Below are 18,236 nucleotides of genomic sequence, written 5' to 3'. Positions count from 1 at the left end.
TGGGAGCCCGTGTGAGCCACATTAATAGGAGAGTTTCTGGGTAATCATTTGTGCGATCGGCAACCCTGCAAGCCTGTAATTGTAATTATGGGTTATGCCGTTTCAGTAAAGGTAATTAAGATGGTGTGGGTTGTTGTCACATCCACCCATTTTAATATAACTGGCAGAGGAGCAATGAAAAACAGGTGTCCCTCTGCAATCTCTGTGTTAAATTGCCACGCCAGAATGAGCCTCAACCGGTGATTAAAGGCAAATTAGCTTTTGAAATATATATTTTTTTAATGCATGTAAAGCTTCCATAATGAAATGGTCTCACTGTGTTGCACTGTTAGGTGTCTACTCGATGCATTTGATGTTGTTTCCTGTTGTTAAATGTGTTTGGATGGCAGTCACCAAAAGATCACAGGTTTGATCCCTTTAACAGAAAATCTAAATGCTGTTTGAAAAGCTGGAAAAATGCCAGCTTAAGCATTGGCACTCCTGAAAAATGAATCCTTTGTGACTCAAAGGGTCAAAAACAGGATAAGAGAAGAGAATGACCAATATGCAACAGAGAACAATGCAGCAGTGGAGAGTTCAAAGAGCCACCAGAACCAGTACTCTGTATTTATCTTTTCTTGGAATTAAATTTAGGAAAACTCTCAATTGGGAAAGTCTGCTGCTCAAAGAGAAGCAACATTATAAAATATATATTATGATAATAATAATAAGGGGAATAAGCTACATGTCCTCATAAGAGTATAGTTATAGTGATGTTCAACAAGTGTTTCAGCTTTAACTAATTGCACTAATCACACCTTCATGTGACCTCCACCTCTCAGCAGTTACACAACAACCACTATAATAAACTCAATGACAATACACCTCTTCAGAAACAACAAAAAACCAAAGAGCAGCTGTTTTCACAATTAGAGAGATACACTGTACACTTCTTGACTATTTTTAATCTATGATCTATTTTTTTTCTCATCGTAAATAGAGCAATCCTTTTCTTTTTTTCCACGAGGCAAATCAACTTGTTTTTGTACCAGTGCCATTATATTGAAAATCTCCGTTTATGAAATACGAGTAAAGAATAATCTCACTGTTTAATAGAAATAAGATTTTAAGACTTAAGGATCAACAGAAAATGAAACTGCTCGTTAACTGTGTACTTTTGCCAGATTTTCCAATACCAAACTGTGTAAACACGTGCAGCAATACCGTTCCTCTGTGCAGGGATTAATCTGTCTTCACACTCACAGCTTGCTTCCAGTCCTTTTAAATATCGCCATTGAAGCTAAGAGCTTGACATTTCACACCACATTATTCATCAGCATGTTCATCAACAAGGAAATGAGGAAGACTTCTTAAGTGAGATTAGCTGCCTCCTCACTACGACCTCCACGCATCCACCACAGACTGCTTGATGACAAAATGTTGCGCTTTGAACTTTTCTGAAGTTTTCTAATTTGCTAAAGGTGTGTGTGTGTGTGTGTGTGTGTGTGTGTGTGTGTGTGTGTGTGTGTGTGTGTGTGTGTGTGTGTGTGTGTGTGTGTGTGTGTGTGTGTGTGTGTGTTTGTGTGTGTGTGTGCTTGCTGTTGTCATAGTAAAGCCCAGTGGTTGTGTTTGCATATCACAACAAATCAACATGTTCCAGACAACCTGGGTTCTGTCGTAATTAAATGAAAATGAGAAGTCTGTGCTTCAGCAGCGATAGCATCACTTTAGGTCGATGCTGCTGTTTGTGGTCTGAGCAGACTCTAATAAAGAGGAAAGTTGGACAAAGCTGTGTTGTTACTATTCATCACACTGTCACTCAGTGCAGATTGATTGAATCAGGAGGTTTGGGGTTGTATGGCAACACAGTAAAGCGGCAGGATGCGGCGCATTTGTAGATGTCTACTGCAAACACAATGCTGTTGAATTAAAGGTCTGACTGGTGGGAAGTAATGGAGGACGAAGGAGAGTTGTTGAGATATGCTTAAAGCTTTAGTCGGTAATGTGTTTAACAAACCTTTTTTTATTTATTTGTTGCAGTTCTCTACATACCAACGGCAATCAATAAATCAAATGCTCTGACAAAACAATACACAAATTTGGTATCTGTGGCTGTTGTAGTTGTAAGTTGTAATAAGACAATTATTGTGGCTGAATTAAACGGCCTACCTACCTGCGCACACTCGGCTCCTGAGCTCATTGCGTCACCGTAGTCTTCCATACAGCTGTGAGTACTAACAATAGCCATGTTTGTTGTTTACAAACTTTTTTAAATCTAGTTAATCTAGTCTACTCCAATGCTGCTAACCCCAGCTTTAATTGCTGAAAGAGAACAAAACCAATCACTCCCCATTTACTACACATTATATTTACCCTCCACCATTTTATTTGAGTGGCCGAATTCCAGTATGTTATTCATGCACGATAATAGTGACCTTAAAAACAATCCCAAAATGGACCTAGTTGTATTGGTGACACCGTTTGGTCCTGTTTATACCGTCCCCTGAATGTTTCCTCACTTCCCCTACAGCTTCCCAGGCACATGTGTTTGTATTCCATCGTACCCAAGCAGAGGAATTGTTCAAAATACAAATGCTTAATACGGTTTTTATTTAAGGATTCCTGTCTGACGTGTAAAGTAAGAGAAACACCTTTTCAAACAGCAAGGTAAACCCTCTACTCCAAATGTGTCACCCTCATCAACCGGAGGCGAGCAGGGTGTCGAGTCTGCCAGGCTGTTCTTGTCAAGTCTTTTCTTATCAGGCCTTTGCTTTGTTTCCTAGCCTTGCCAAGTTGAAACCTCCGCTGCTGTGGATGCTCGTGCATATGTGTGTGAACAGATGAGAGGCAGTAACAAGCTTTCTGCAAGCAGCAGGGTGACGAGGTGGTCGAGGGAACAGGAGATCCTGTCAAACTGAGTTTGATCCTTTGCCTCCTTACTCCTATTTACATCAATGAGAATGAGAAGAGCACGTCTCCTGACCGCGGTTGCCAGAACCACGGCCCAGTGTACCACCTGCAGCTTTGCATACGGCTGCAAAAGTGAACAGCAACCCCCGATTCACTCTCATTTTTAACAAGCTTTGTCTGCTTGGCGTTTCGCCTAACTGTATTTGCGATGGGGTTTTGGCACTGGGACCGACATTGAAACCTCCGCTGCTGTAGTTCCTACCTTCCTCTTGGATGCATGCTTGATCGTGCGTGACAGATAGTCACCCATCGTCCAAACACTGACGCCCAGAAACACAGCAAAATGAAAATAAAAGAGAAAACACGGGCAGAAGACAGGTACAGACAACGCCTCACACTTCTAACTTCTAGTGGGTCATCGATTATGATTTAGAGGGATTACTTTTGTATGAGTCTATGCATTTTATTTTAGGAGAAATCCTGATTAATATACCTTCGACACATTTGAAGTCTTGTTTTAAGTCTGTAAAGTGAAATGAAAACAGGAGGAGGATTCATTGTTACTTTGTTGATCCCCTGACGTTTCATCCAGCGCCACAAGTTTTCACTTATCTAGTGAAATATCACATACATTTTCCAACGATGCGTCCTCATGTCTTTAGTGATTGCCTTGATTTTGGCTCTAGTGCCACCATAAAGCTGACATGTGTAATATTGAGTATGAAGTATCTTAGAACACCTTCATGCCCCCTTCAGAGCCATTAAGCTATTTATACAGTTGTATTGGACAACATTTAATTTGTCATTTAATGTGATGCTTTTTATGACCAAATATCTGCAAAACGAATCCACCTCAGCTGTACTTCGTGTTTAGTGCTAATTAGACTGAGATGATTGTGGTAAACATTATACCACATTATACTAGTTTGCAAAACTACATAATTTATTTTCCAGTATGTTTATAATATAATGCCAATAGTATGACTTACCAGCCCATAATCGTATCCCCCTCTCTAAAATGATTTGTTTCCCCTTCAACCTTCACTTCTTTTATCATCAGACAAAGCACAGAAGTCTGAAGGGTTTAGCTCTGTACCATGAAGCAATCTCTCTTTATTTTGAGTACGCTCTGTCTTTGTCCCAGCACATGTTCTGCAATATTCATATGTGCTTCATGCAAAATGAGATGCATATGTTAATCAATCTTATACTAAGGTATTATAATTATCGTGGCAATGATTTACTGATGGTGAAATACTACAGGTGGCGCTACTAGTTCTTTTATTAATAAATGAGGAAGTTCAGTAGAATTCATTTGCTTTCCCCTCTTCATTGTTGATTTATTTTTCTAATAAAGGGCTCCGTTGGAACAATTATGATAACGGTTGCAGGGGTTATTCTTGTGACATCACCACCATATTTGATATTTCCAAAGAGGCCATCTACAAATGCGCCTGATAACTGATGCATGAACACATCCACTGGTCAGCAGTCACAATCCCAGTCAAGATTCTGTGCAGCAGGGGAAGCATGACGAGATTCACAGCTGTGCCTGATTCAGCTGTGGGATTAAAATGTATCTCTGCTGAATTGTGTTACATCGGCTCATACATTAAATATTTTTACACAGCGTGCAAGGGAACAAGAACAGGGTTTTTATTTATTTATTTTTCCAACTAATTTATAAATTGATTTGATGAATACAGATTGTTCCAAAAGTGCTTTGGACCACAACGGCTAAACCTCCTGCATGACTGTGCTTGGCAGTGATTACAACCGTGGCTACAGGCCAACGAGCCAGAGATCAACATCACAAAGTTTTCTGTCCCTGCTGCTTTGTGAAAAGCACAGCTTGCAGCCACGCTCGCAGCTCTGTGAGGCTGCACGTAGGAACAGCGGTGCTTTGAGCTAAATGCTAACATGCTGATGTTTAGCAGGTTCTTTTTTTACCGTGTTCACCGTCTTTGTTTAGCATGTTGGCATGCTAACATTTGCACAAAACAGCCGAGGCTGATGGGAGTGACATGCGTTTTGCAGGTGTTTTATTTGATCTAAAACCAAAGTGTTGGAAAATGTTAAAGCTTGACCTGAATATGGTGTCAGATGAATTTGTGGAGCTTACCGAAGAAATTATACTTTATCCTCTAGTGACTTTGAACATTTGTGGTCCTGGCACCCAGTAGGCGTCAAGATATTTCACTAAAAACTACAATTGTAAGCCAGGGTGTCACTTAAGTAGCCAGGATTCTGCCTCTTTGGATAACCAATGTCTGCACAACATTTGATGACAATCTGTTTAATAGTTAATATATTTTAGTGGTGGACAGACCAACATTGCCCTCTCTTGAACCACCAGTGTGCTAAGACAGTTTGGGTGATTTATAATGTATTCAGGCCTTCACAAAGTTTCCGTTCAGTTGGTCATCAGGTCTTCAAAACACTTCCCAAACGGATGTTGGCATGTCATTGATGTAAGGTAGTTATATAAAAAGGCAGGTTAATGCATCCTGTATGAAAGAAGCTTCTGATAAACAATTCAGTGTATTTTATATTTCAGTATTTTCTCATTGCAGTATATTAAAGTTAACCATCATTAGGGCTTATTCATTACGTTTGCTGTTAAAACCCCAGAATCAAAGTACCAGAGTTCTAGTTTTTTTTTTTTGTTTAGTTTTAGTTAAATGTATTTTCCCTTTAAACTGAATGTTTTCACAGCCCTTTTAGAAGTGGTGTTTGAAGCTGTATGACTTTGGAGCCCATTGAATCTATTCAAAAACAAGGAAATCTTAAAAAATGTATGCTGTCATGTTTTTTTCATTTGACAGCAACCCTATGAGAGAGACCACTTTGTAGAGGGATTTCGTAATGCAATGAAAATAGAATTGCATATTTCTTTCGTAACGACATATCTCAGAAAACTGATAATTGCTCATTTCTTTTCAGGCATGACTAAAAAAAAAAAAGTGCTGTGTGAAGGCAGGCTGATCGCTCTGCAGCTGAAGCTTTGTCATTTCAGCTATCTGCACTAAATTCGCAAGACTACTTTCTGATTAAGGGTTTGATTATTTGACAGGGTTCATTTGTATCAGTCGATATGTAGGATGGATCTGTATATTAATGAAGCTGCGAGGGAACTTGAATGATCTTGCAGTCAGGAAAATCGACCTCTAGATTTAGATAAATCTTTGTTCTGCCATAAAACGCCGATGTGAAATTTTCTGATTGTCTATCCCAGTTAATCACATTCTGAAAAAATCAAATATGGTAAATTCTTTCATCTGTGTGATCTCCCACAAATGAAATCCATCTAACTTCTTCTCCCCCCCCTCCTCCTCCTCCTCCTCCTCCTCCTCTTCCTCCTCCTCCTCCTCCTCTTCTCTACAGAAGAATATCAAACTCCTGGCTTAGCACCGGCTGGTTCACTATGACCATCGCCCTGGAGCTGTGTGATAGGATCAATGTCTACGGCATGGTTGCCCCTGACTTCTGCAGGTGAGATAGTGGAGCTGTATGTAAAACATCATCATCAGCTCTACAACAAGCACCATCACTAAGAGTTTTTCAAAGCAGAGCAGTATATGCAGTCTCATCAAGGTTATAGAAATTCTTAGCAGCCTGATAAGAAACATTTAAATTGTAAATATATTCAGGCAACTTATAAATGCAATGTCAGTGTGGCTAGATATGTCTTTGAGATGCTTAAATTGCCTGAATATAAGTTTAAAAATAGCAAAAGTCAAAATAACAAGCCAAAACACAGGTTAGCATTGCAAGTATTGAAACTGATTTATTTTTTATTTTTTTTTACATTTGTGTGCATTTGAGATGTGAGAGGGAGAAAAAGCTTAGGTCTCGCTCTGCTCCATTTTTCTGGCCACCACAAATATCATTGCACAGTATGTCAGAGTGAAAAATGTCTTTGTCGCCCATATTTAAGGTTTTCTCTAAGGTCTGTGTCTGTAGAAAGGCTTCCTTCTTCAGCCTTTCTTCTAAAGGAGATTCAGCTTACTTGGTCTAAGTCCCTGCTAGACATTACTTAAGCTTGTGGCAATCAAGCAGTCTCCCTTTGTTTGCCCTGGCTTTACTTTGGTTATATTTGTTTTGTTTGTCACACCATATTGCATTCCCACAGCCCTTTCTTTCTGGTCATTCATCCTCTGCAGACACAGAGTCGAAAACAACATCTAACAATTGAACCAAAACACAAAGTGGATTGATTATCGGCTACTGAGGGCTGCAGTTGTATTCCCCAAATTTCAGGAAAGGGAAGGCTTTATTTCTTGGATGAATTTGAGATAAGACCTTGTTCATCCTTTATTACATATTTTGGATTATTCAGTTTGGAGATGCAGACTTCTGAAGATCCGGCCTTTGAACTGGAATGCAGTTTATGTGAAAGACATTTACATGAGAGATAACGCCTACATGTTTAGCCCGAAAGGCAAGCCTCATTTTACTTGAGTGATTCCTCTTTCGAAATAGTTTTTCACTTTCGATATTTTAAGTACACTTAAGTGATAATACTTGTAAGTAACATTTTGAATTCAGGACTTCCTTATAATGAAGTATTTTTAGAATTTGCTATTATTTAAGTAAAGGATCTTAGTATTTCTTCCACATCGGGTCACTGACATTAATTCTGTTGTTGGATGACTGCAAGTATAAAAATGTGTGTTTTAGTGCAACAGCCCAGCAATATAATGTTACAATGATGGTCCTCAGTCAAATCATCAACACAAGAGAACTTTATCATACAACATTTCATGTAAGCTGATTTCCCTCGAAAGATCGTTTGGTTCAAACACTTTCTTTCCAGTGATGATTTTTTTTAAAAAGTTGTTTTCGTATGTCAACTTTACATGAGCTTAAGAAAACATTTGAACCAGAATCTGATGACAGTTGGTAAAAGTTGTTTTGTCACTTTCAATCAAATTTGATAAAAAAAAAAAAAAAAACACCGAAAACCTGACAAAGCAAATTATGAGTTTTTAAGTGTTAAAATCTTTTTAGTAATACCCAAGTGTGTTTTTAACTTCAATGGCTGCTTATATAGTTACTAACAATATATGTTATAGAGAAATACTTTAAACCAAGTTATTACTTCTTAGCCTAAGAAGTAGATTTTTCTTAACCCTCAAGGAGCATTTAATCCTTCTGTTATTGAACAATATCTGCTAGCTGCCATGTTGAGTATTTGGCAAAAAGAAAAGGGATATTTTGTTTGCAGTGTTCACTGTCCATAAATCTCAGAACAGGTTATTTCCTTCTATATTCACTGAGCAGTTCTACAACACCATGTCCATGTAGCAGAAAAGCAAAGAACTGTGGGATACAAAGCTGGTTCTAAAACGGTCTTGCTATCCAGTCTCTCATTGGCAGAGTTTAATGGTTTGAAATTACAACACACATCTCATTTGTCTCAACCAACGCTTTAATTGGGTGATTTTATTGGACAAGGAACAAATCTTATTAGATTTCTCAATAAAAAAAGAGCAAACTGTTAAATACTATGTATATCTTTGTTCCTGGTTCTAATTGATTAAATACTTATTTTTTATTTGGGGTTTAGTCACAAATTCGATCATGAGGATAATGAGGAGGGAAATGCTGGTTCATTTCTTTGAAGAAATGGTTGATTTAAGTTGATATTTGGCATTACTTTTAATTGGAACAATTAATGAAGTCTGTAGTCTGTACTTTTTTATTGATTAAAAACCATGCTTCGCTAATATTACCTCAAATGTTTTATAAATGAAGGGTAGACGTTTAGAAACCCAAATCATTAATAAGTACCAATTCATTCAAACATCCTGATCTAACGCAAGTGTTTTTTTGATGCCCTCCTCTTTTCTCCAATTAACTACCTGGGATTGTTTTCCATGTTAAGCTGCTGCTCGCAGTTGTCGTAAAAATTGTCATAAGTCATAGTATAGTATGGCGTAAAAAATGTCATAAAAGGCGTATGTGTGCCAAAAAGTGTGCCATAAAAGGTGACAAGAAAGCCTTAGTATAGAATGCCTTTTTTTTTAAAAAGTCATAAAAAAGTCATAGTATAGTTTGGCGTAAAAAACGTCAAGAAAATGGCATAAAAAAGGTTACAAAAAAGTCATTGTATAGTGTGTCGTAAAATATGGGATAAAATATGTCAAAAAAGTAATTGTATAGTATGTAATGAAAATGTTTCATAAAAATTACTCGTATTCTATGCCATAAAAAAGTAACATGAATAATAGTCATAGTATAGTATGCTATTTAAAAAGTGTCACAAAAATGTCATAGTATAATATGCCATTAAAAACTGTAACAGAAAATCATAGTATAGTATGTCATGAAAAAAGTAATATTATAGAGTATCATAGAATATGTGTAGTATGCCAAAAAAGTGTGAAAAAAGTAATTGGCTAGTATTTCATGAAAAGGCATGGTATTCTATGCAATAAAAAAGTCATAGTATAGTATGTCATATAAAAGCCATAGATAGCCATTAAATCATCTTTAAAAGTCATAGTACAATATGCCTTTAAAACAAATGCGATAAAGAATGTCAAAAAAGATTCAAGGTATAGTACTGTGTAAAAAATGTCACAGTATAGTATGCCATAAAGTGTCAGATAAGTCATAATATAATGTCATGAAAAAGTCATGGTATTCTATGCAATAGAAAAAATGTCATAAAAATAGTCATAGTATAGTATGTCATAAAAAATGACAACAAAAGTATGTCATGAAAAAGCCATAGCCATAAAAAGTCATAGTATAGTATTGCATACAATTTTTTATAATATAGTGTTCCATAAAAATGGTCAAAAACGTCATAGTATAGCATGCCATGAAAAATATTTAAAAAGCCATGGTAAAGTATGTCACATAAAATGGTAATTAAAAATGTATTGTATAGTATGTTGTCATAAAATGTTATTAAAATGATCCATAAAGGAATAAATGTCATCCAAAGTCGTAGTATAGTATTTTATAAAAAGTGTCAAAAAGCCATAAGTATACCACAAAAATAGTTTTAAAAATTGAATAATTGTTTAGTATAGCATAAAAATGTCATAGTATAGTAAAAAAGTATTTCTATAGTATGCCACAAAAAGTGTCAAAGACCTGTCATAGTATATTATTTTATAAAAAGTGACAAAATGTCAAGCATATTATGTCATAAGTCATTGTATATACATCATAAATGTGTCATAAAAATAGTTGTAGTACAGTATGCCATAAAAAGGTTATAGTATATCATAAAAGGTCATGATTTAGCACATCACAAAACTTGTCAGTATGTAATATAAAAAGAACATCAAATATATATAATATATACATAATTTTTTTACTTTAATGTATGTCAAAAAAGGTCATATGACATAAAAAGTGTCACAAAAAGGTCATAGTACAATATACAACAAAAAAAACTATCACAGAAATGTAGTATTATATTAAAAGTTATTGGATAGTTTCACAAAAAAAGTCATACTATAGTATGTCATCACAATTACTAAGACATACACGATTAGATGATATACTGTGTTGAACATGCCAGAGGCTCCATTTTCTGATCTTTCATAATTCACTGAAACTTCTTTGTCAGTGTTGACCTACAGGTGGCATTTATTTAAATGGGCTGGATTTGGATGCGTAATCCATGCAAAGACAAATGAATGTGAACACTCCCTCTTTCTTTCTCCCTCTGAAATGATAAACACTTTGTGGTGTCACATGAAACTCAAGTGACTCATTAAAGCATTTTTTAAATGTCAACTGTCCCTCTTCTCTCACCAATGCTGCAGAGAGCCTCAGCACCACTCCGTCCCTTACCACTACTACGAGCCACGTGGTCCCGATGAATGCGCCATGTACATTTCTCATGAGCGTGGGCGGCGGGGCAGCCACCACCGCTTCATCACAGAGAAACGGGTCTTTGCCAACTGGGCACGGACTTTTGACATCCACTTCTACCAGCCGGACTGGAGTCCCCCGCCGCTCCCAGCTAACCGGACGCTAGAGGGGACGGTCACAGCGACGCCCCTGGTACCCCAGAAGACGTGACCTGTGTTGGGGTGAAGAAAATACTTTCATCTAAGAAAGACTGAGGATTGCGGACATTTGTATAGAGGGCTACTGGACCCTGAACAGAGAGGATCAAAAAAAAAAAAATGAAGTAGGCCAGAAAAATAGCTACCACAGAAGAAGAGTCTTGTTCATCCTGCTGGACATTTGTTATGAACATTTCTCCAGCGCCACCACTGCATCTCCAGCAGTGTGTTCTGTTAACTGCGGTGAGCCAGTTCAAAGTTGTGCATCCCTTGTACAACCTTGTTAAGTTTATACAAGGAGGCAACATCATAACACTCCACACTCAATGCATGCATGCAGTGTCTTACTGTGGATCTTTGGACTGTGTGTGTGTGTGTGTGTGTGTGTGTGTGTGTGTGTGTGTGTGTGTGTGTGTGTTTGCCTGAGGGATCGCAGAGGGTACAAACTTGAGTTTGGGCTCTCCACAAAGCCTCTGTTGGATGAAGGATCGATGCAGGATTCACTGCTTACAGTTCACTGAAAGAAAAATACCATTGCAATGCCTGTAATCTAACAATGTAGTGCTGGAGACAGTGTAAACTGAATACTAATAATAGTGTAGTTGAATTTGGCTATTTGAAATGTGAATCATCACTGGTGAGATTCATATTCATCTGCGGTTTTCGAAGATTGAGATCAAGTTGGATGAGATTCTTTTCTGAGATTTCTGTAAGGCTCAAACGCAGGAATAAATCCCGTTCCCATAATTTTTACCACCTTTTTAGATGTGCGCATTGTAAGCTCACAAAAGTGTCACCCAAGTCAAACCTTTACAATGCAGCACCTCTTGACTGAGTGACACATGTGTAACATTAATTGGAAGGTACGTGTTTATCATAAGGCTTCGTCGGCTCCTGTCACCACTTAATTGCGCGATTTATTTAGCTACAAGCCAGATTTCCATGTAAATGCACAGCCTTGTCACACAAGACAAGTGGGAGATTAAAATCGAGAGCAGGGATGCAGCAGCCCCATCCATCCTACTATACAGTATTTATCTGCTGCCTAGCAGGAGAATTACACCGTTTTTTTGTTAAACTGATGTGTGTGTGATCTGTCAGTCTACACTCTCGCTCTCCTTATTGTGTTTTATGTGCACTCTCCTCTCATTTGATGGAGTATATACTGCTTGTAGACTGCCCCTTCCTCTCCTTGTGATCCTCTAATTCCCCCCCTCTTCTCCCCATGAATAAAAAGCAGGTGTCAGTCTGGAGAAAGACGTGTGGTTATCTTAATGATTGATCCTGGTGCTAAGTCCCTATTGATTTTGGCCTCATCTCTGTAATGTGAGTAATGAGAGGAGGGATGCTGTGGGTCAGAGACATAGGCGGCTCACACCACTAGAACGTGTTTCATATCACGTTTCCTTGGCAGAGACGAGGAAGCGATTACTACTCGTATACATCACAAACAGCTGCAGGAGTAGTGCACTGAGAGTCCTGCTGCTGACTGGTTTTCTAGAGACTCATCTGTGAATGGCTCTGCACAACGGTCTGTATTAGCAAAGAGATAAGCACTTGAATATTTTTGGTTTACTGAGTTATAGAATGTCGTTCTGCAGCTACTGGCTATTTTCATTTTAGATTAATTGTTTAGTCTGTAAAATGTAAGAAAATAGTCCAAAAAAACATGCCAATCACAAGTTTCCAAGGTGATATTTTCTGATTGTTTTGTAAAAACAAAGATGTTCAATAGGCAGTGATATAAAACTGACTTATAAAATGACGAATCATTTCAGCATTGCTGTTAATCTGTTATCTTTTCTTTTTGCACATGATCGAAATGTATCATTCCACTCAATAAAATACTTTTTATCAGTACTCCTGCATTCAACAGTTTCTATGGAACAATAACATGGTGAAAATGTGAGAAATAAAATATTACCCATGCATGTGTGTGTGTGTGTGTGTGTGTGTGTGTGTGTGTGTGTGTGTGTGTAGTAGCCCCCCCAGACATGAAGATGAAACATGGAGGTTTTGTGGAGGATGTGAGGCCAGTGACTCACCTTCACCCTCCACTGACAGCAGCTGCCATTTTTACTTTTCAATCTCGTTCTTCCTGTCTGGTTGTGACATCGGGCTGTGTCACACTGAAATAATAATGAAAGACAGGCGGCGTTACGAGGCCCTTCCTCCCCAGAGCTACAATAGATCCCTGAATGTCTTCATGTCGGAGTGTTTGAAAAAAAATTAAATGTATATGAAGATAGTACTGCCACAAAAGCGGAAGGTGAAGTAATTACAGTAGATCAGGGTAATATTAACAGATCATGAAGGGAAAGCCAAGTATTCCGCAGAGGGTCATGAACACTTTTATTAGGCAGTTGAGCCAGATCAATAAAATGTACTTGATAGGCATTTAGGAGGATTGACAGCTCATTATAAAGTATAATATCAAAAACTATGAACAGGGCTGAAAAATAACTGAATGCTTTTCTCTTTATCCTCTTCTAATACACACAAAAATACTACCAGTTATCACAACACTGGGTCTGGAATTAACTATTATTTTCTTCTTCTTTTTTTTTCACACTTTATTTTTTTGCCTTTTCACCACAGACAGAACACATACATACAAGAAGAAAAAAATGAAAATATAAAATGAAAATATTCAGGTGTTTTTATGTAAACATCGTCCATTTGTCCCACTTCTCATGACATTGCTCCTCTTGAGCTCTTATTCTGTGAGTTAGCAGTTCCATATCACACATTTCAGTCACAATTTTCAACCATCCATCTTGTGACGGTGGTTCTATCTTGTGCCATCTCTTCATAATAGCCTTTTTACTAACTGCTAGCAGTTACTGCCCCACATTTCCTCCAGCATGGTTGAACAATAGACAGACATTTGTTTGTAATTTGGGGAGTAATAAAGAATCTGATTATATTCTTCCAACAATGTTCTCTCCAAGTATGCGAGGATGTTGAAGACTGTTGTGTCCTCCAGATATTCAATCATTCATCCTCTGTCATATTCACACCAAGTTCTTGTTCCCATTTCAGTTTTACATAAAATGTAAAATGGGTGACCGTGGCTAAGTGGAGAGCAGGGTCGCCTTTCAATCAGAGGGCCGTCGGTTCAATCCCCGGCTCCTGCTCCGCTAGTCTCATGTCAATGTGTCCTTGAGCAAGACACTTAACCCCAAAATTGCTCCCGTAGCTGTGCCTACGATGTATAGATACTGAATTGTAAGTCGCTTTGGATAAAAGTGTCTGCTAAATGACTGTAATGTAATGTATTTCCTAATTTTTCCATCAGATGTTGATATAAAGTCGATATGATTCTATATTTCTTTGAGTTGTAAACGCCTGTTATGGTTCTAATTATTCCATTTTTATCCAGGTTAATTTTGTGCTTCATTTCTCTGTTGAAAAAGTCCCTTAATTGCAGATATCTGACGTGGTTATTTAGTGAGTATTTGTCTTTCAACTCCTGGAAACTCACAACACTTCCATCTTTAATAACTGTGCATGTTGCTGTTATTCCATATGAAATCCATTGTTTAAACCTCGGATCGAGAGTACCCGGGATAAAATGTCTATCATAGGCTGTCCATCGTAAAAGCCTGAGCTCTTCTTCTGATCCAGATTTTCGTACCACTTTAAATCACATCTCTAATGTGAATCGGGTGACAACATCCATCTGTTCAAGTAAATCTTTTGCTATATTTCTATCTCCAATAAGGCTTTGAATTTCCCTTCCTTCTACATATTGTTCTAGGTTTTTCCATTTTGCTTCTTAGTCATTGGTACACCAATAAATTTGAGCTGCATGGAAATATGCCCTAAGGTTTGGTAATGACATGCCCCCTTCATATTTTACAATCTGTAATGTTTCCTATTTGACTCTTGGCCTTTGGCCATTCCGTATAAACCTTGAAACAACTTTATCCCAAGCTCTGAATTGTTTCTCAGGGATCTCGATTGGTAGTGATTGAAAGAACAATACCAATTATTTTCATATCAGCTTTTTTATTCGTATTAATTGATAAAACAGTTTTGTCTGCAACATGGTTTCTGCAGGATTACCAAGTTAAATTAAGTTAAATAAGACTATGAAATGTAACACCTGTTTAACAGTCATACCAGTCAGCTATGTGCTAGAATTATATAATTATTATTATTATAATATAAATTGCATTTTTTCTGTATTTGCCAGCAGTATGAAACATCATAATTTCCAATTATATCATGAATTACATCTGATAACGATGGCGCCGACTGAAACTGAGGAAAATAACCTGATAACAAGCAGAAAATAGTGACAAAACGTCTCTCCCAAGTTTCCCACAGCAAAATGTGACATCTTTACATGTCTGGTTTTGTTCAATCAACAGTGTAAAAAAAAAAACTTACAATAACAAAAAACATGAGAAAAGTTAATCAATTATCAAAATTGCTAAAATGTTACAACAGATTGGTAATTTGTGATAACTCTGTCTAAATTCATTCCTAAAAACGAATTAGGAACTGAACAACTTGGTCCACGTAGCTTTCATTTGTTCTCACTTGTCACGCAGACGGCTGGGTTGAGAAGGATGGAACTCCAGTCATGTGTACGAGGATCATGAGAAGTGGCTGAAAGCTCCGGGGAAAAAACATGAGGATTTTCATATCGTGCAAAGTCAATACATTAAACAAATCCACAAAACAATCTTACCTCAAAGTCTTCCGAGCACTTTAAAGTTTTCTTGTTGGAAACCGTAATTAATAAAACAACCGACTGTGTACGATATAAAATCATTCATATGCTTAGAATACACAGTGTTTCTTCTTTGGTTTCTTATTTTATACTTGGTGTAAAATTGACTTTGTATGAAAGAATAGAACCTTCAAATTATGCAACCAGGAAATGACATAAAGCTGTTGGTATTTATTACAGGGCTTTCTGTCTGAGCGACCATCATTAAAATGTGACCCTTTCTCATCTTTAATTTTTTTTTAGAAAAAGCCACATTTAAATTCAACACTACATTAAACAAGCGCCGCTGAGCATGATTTATGCCACGGTTATTGTTGCAGATGAGAATAAAAATCTGTGACTGAAATTACTTACACTATTCCAGGGAATGATTGACATTACAAAGGCTCACCGTCAAATTCAGAGTTTCCATGGAAATTGGACATGTCAGGCGCACACACACCGTCTCTAAACAGCATGTGTGTTTGTGCATGCTTGTACGTGAATCATTAAATGTAGCAGGCTGTCACATGGGACTAATGTCGACGTTGTTCTACTTCTAAAGACAACAAGCGTCTGTCTGTGTGTGTGTGTGTGTGTGTGTGTGTGTGTGTGTGTGTGTGTGTGCTCACCGGTGAATACCGACGCTTTGAACGACCCGTGTGACACATTCAGAGCATCCTGCCCGACTCTTCCGACAGGAAATCTCTCTCTGCCTCTTTGGAGACGGCTGCTCTAATATTGTCCTGTCACTGGGTCTTCTCCCCACCAAGTCAGGTGTGAAGGAAAACAGACACGGATCGTGATTAGCATATAGGGAAAGCATATTGACAGAGGAGACGGGAGAGTATATTCAATTCCATCTGCGTAAGAACGAGAGGCGCAGAGGAGACGGAGTCAATTTTGAAGTGGGTTTAAAAACAAACAAATCCATCTGAGATAGGTTGGCTTTAATTTCCATTGTATCTGCTGCCAGCTTGCTGTTCACGGGTTGTATATTGAGGCTTGGATCCCATGGCTGCTGTCTTTTGAAATAAAAGACTGGAACTGAAACAAAACAAAAAAAATACATTTTAAAAAGCCTCTCTGGATTGTTTGAGATGTTTCCAGTAAGAAAACAAAAGAGCAGGTGTGCAAGTCAGCTCAAGCGGTACCGATTTCAAGGATGCGTTTGTGGTATAAAATAAGCTTAGACTGAGCTCTGCAAGGCATACCTTCAAGGGTTGGCATCAATAAAAGCAGATCTTGTGTTTTTATACAGTATTAGAATAATTAAGGAAGAAAAAAAACAGCAAATCCATTCCTTTGATTCAGTGTTTCAACTTTAATCAGGGTATCAAAAATCCTTCGATTGAAGAAATAAAATGTTCTTGCTCTCTGTGAAAGGAAACCAGGAGGAAATAGGAAGAAGAAATAAGCGTTGCATAAATAATGTGACAGAAAAGGTACTTTGGGTGGCTGACGCAGCAGCTGCCTTCCGATACATATGGTTTCATTTCCAACGCCATCCATTTTCCACTTTAGCCGCGAGGGACAGTGGCAGCGGGCACCCGATGGGCGGGTCCTCGCGCCAAGAAGCAGTGACAAACTACCTCAGGTTCAATCCATATGCTTTGAGCATCAGTCACTCCCCCAAACAATGAGTCTAATGCAGAGTGGTTACACATGCAGGGAAAGGTAGTGGGGGGGGGGAGGAAAACACGTCCCAGCACAGAGGAGATTCATTTGGGACGGCTGGCGGCTTACTAGGTTATCACTCACTTATCGCTGCTGTAGCGCGAGACGTGGAATGGCCGGGGAAATAGCTGTCCATCACCCAGAATACAATCAGCGGAGTGCACGGCTGGGGAGCTAATGGATGTTTCCACAGGGAGGGCAATTTGGTGAATGGGAAAGTGGATGGGTCCATCATGCGAGATGGGATTATGTGCGATTGTTATCCTTCACAAGCGTGATATGACAGTCAAGGGGTGTAATGTATATGGACAAGGGAGACATTAAATAGTAATCTCTTCACAGCCCACTCACAGCCAATAAGCCTGCCCACGTCCCACACTTTCCTTTTTCTGACCGAGCAGACGTTCTGAGTAGCACTTAAACAAAAAGGGCTTCTGCTGCTGATTTATGCAGAGTAGCACGCTCTCAAAAATAAATTAAATTCTTATCTGCAGGCTCAATTCAATGCATTTTTTTTTTTAACCAAAATCAAAGCAATTACAGAATGGCTTGACAAAGCAGAAGTTTTGATACAAATATAAATAATTATTTGAAGTCCTTTTCAAAAAGAATACACAAAACGGTTTAAAATAGCCAAACTGCTAGTGGTAACAAAAATGTAAAATTTCATCAGCAAAGAGCAGTCATCCAAAACCCCCCAAAAAAAGGAACCAATCGCATCACACAGTTACTGGCCAAGCAGTTGTGGTGCCATACATCTCCTTTCCATTTTCGGGAAAATAAGCCCGTCAGAAAGCGCACCTCTAATACGCCGGCAATAAACGCTCCAGATCTGCAGCCGTCCTCAGATATCCAGCGGCGTAAACGCTGTGGCCTCAGAAGATGTGGTTGAGGTGCTTCATTCCGTACGTCTTGAA

General features: G+C 38.2%; 2 protein-coding genes across 3 annotated transcripts in view; one reads left to right on the top strand and one right to left on the bottom strand.

Moving 5' to 3' along the window:
- st6galnac5a (ST6 (alpha-N-acetyl-neuraminyl-2,3-beta-galactosyl-1,3)-N-acetylgalactosaminide alpha-2,6-sialyltransferase 5a) overlaps window positions 1–12,782 on the top strand; it is a 42,452-nt gene extending 29,670 nt beyond the window's left edge. The window contains exons 4-5 of one of the 2 annotated variants that reach the window (XM_068701929.1): window positions 6,277–6,381; window positions 10,677–12,782. In XM_068701929.1, the coding sequence (XP_068558030.1) occupies window positions 6,277–6,381; window positions 10,677–10,935 (364 nt within the window). In that variant the 3' untranslated portion in view covers window positions 10,936–12,782. Of the gene's footprint in view, window positions 1–6,273; window positions 6,382–10,676 lie in introns of both variants that reach the window. The other variant, XM_068701928.1, reaches the window with a different exon arrangement.
- A 4,160-nt stretch (window positions 12,783–16,942) lies between these two features.
- The window catches only part of pigk (phosphatidylinositol glycan anchor biosynthesis, class K), a 30,240-nt gene continuing 28,946 nt past the window's right edge, over window positions 16,943–18,236 (bottom strand). The window contains exon 11 of the mRNA XM_068701851.1: window positions 16,943–18,236. This exon is cut by the window's right edge and continues 75 nt beyond it. Coding sequence (XP_068557952.1) covers window positions 18,195–18,236 — 42 coding nt within the window. The 3' untranslated portion in view covers window positions 16,943–18,194.

This window comes from Cebidichthys violaceus, unplaced genomic scaffold (assembly GCF_023349555.1).
Source record: "Cebidichthys violaceus isolate CVI_PGR_0920_01 unplaced genomic scaffold, fCebVio1.0.p SCAF_8, whole genome shotgun sequence".
NCBI classification, from domain to species: Eukaryota; Metazoa; Chordata; class Actinopteri; order Perciformes; family Stichaeidae; genus Cebidichthys; species Cebidichthys violaceus.
This window is presented reverse-complemented; position numbering and strand designations above follow the sequence as displayed.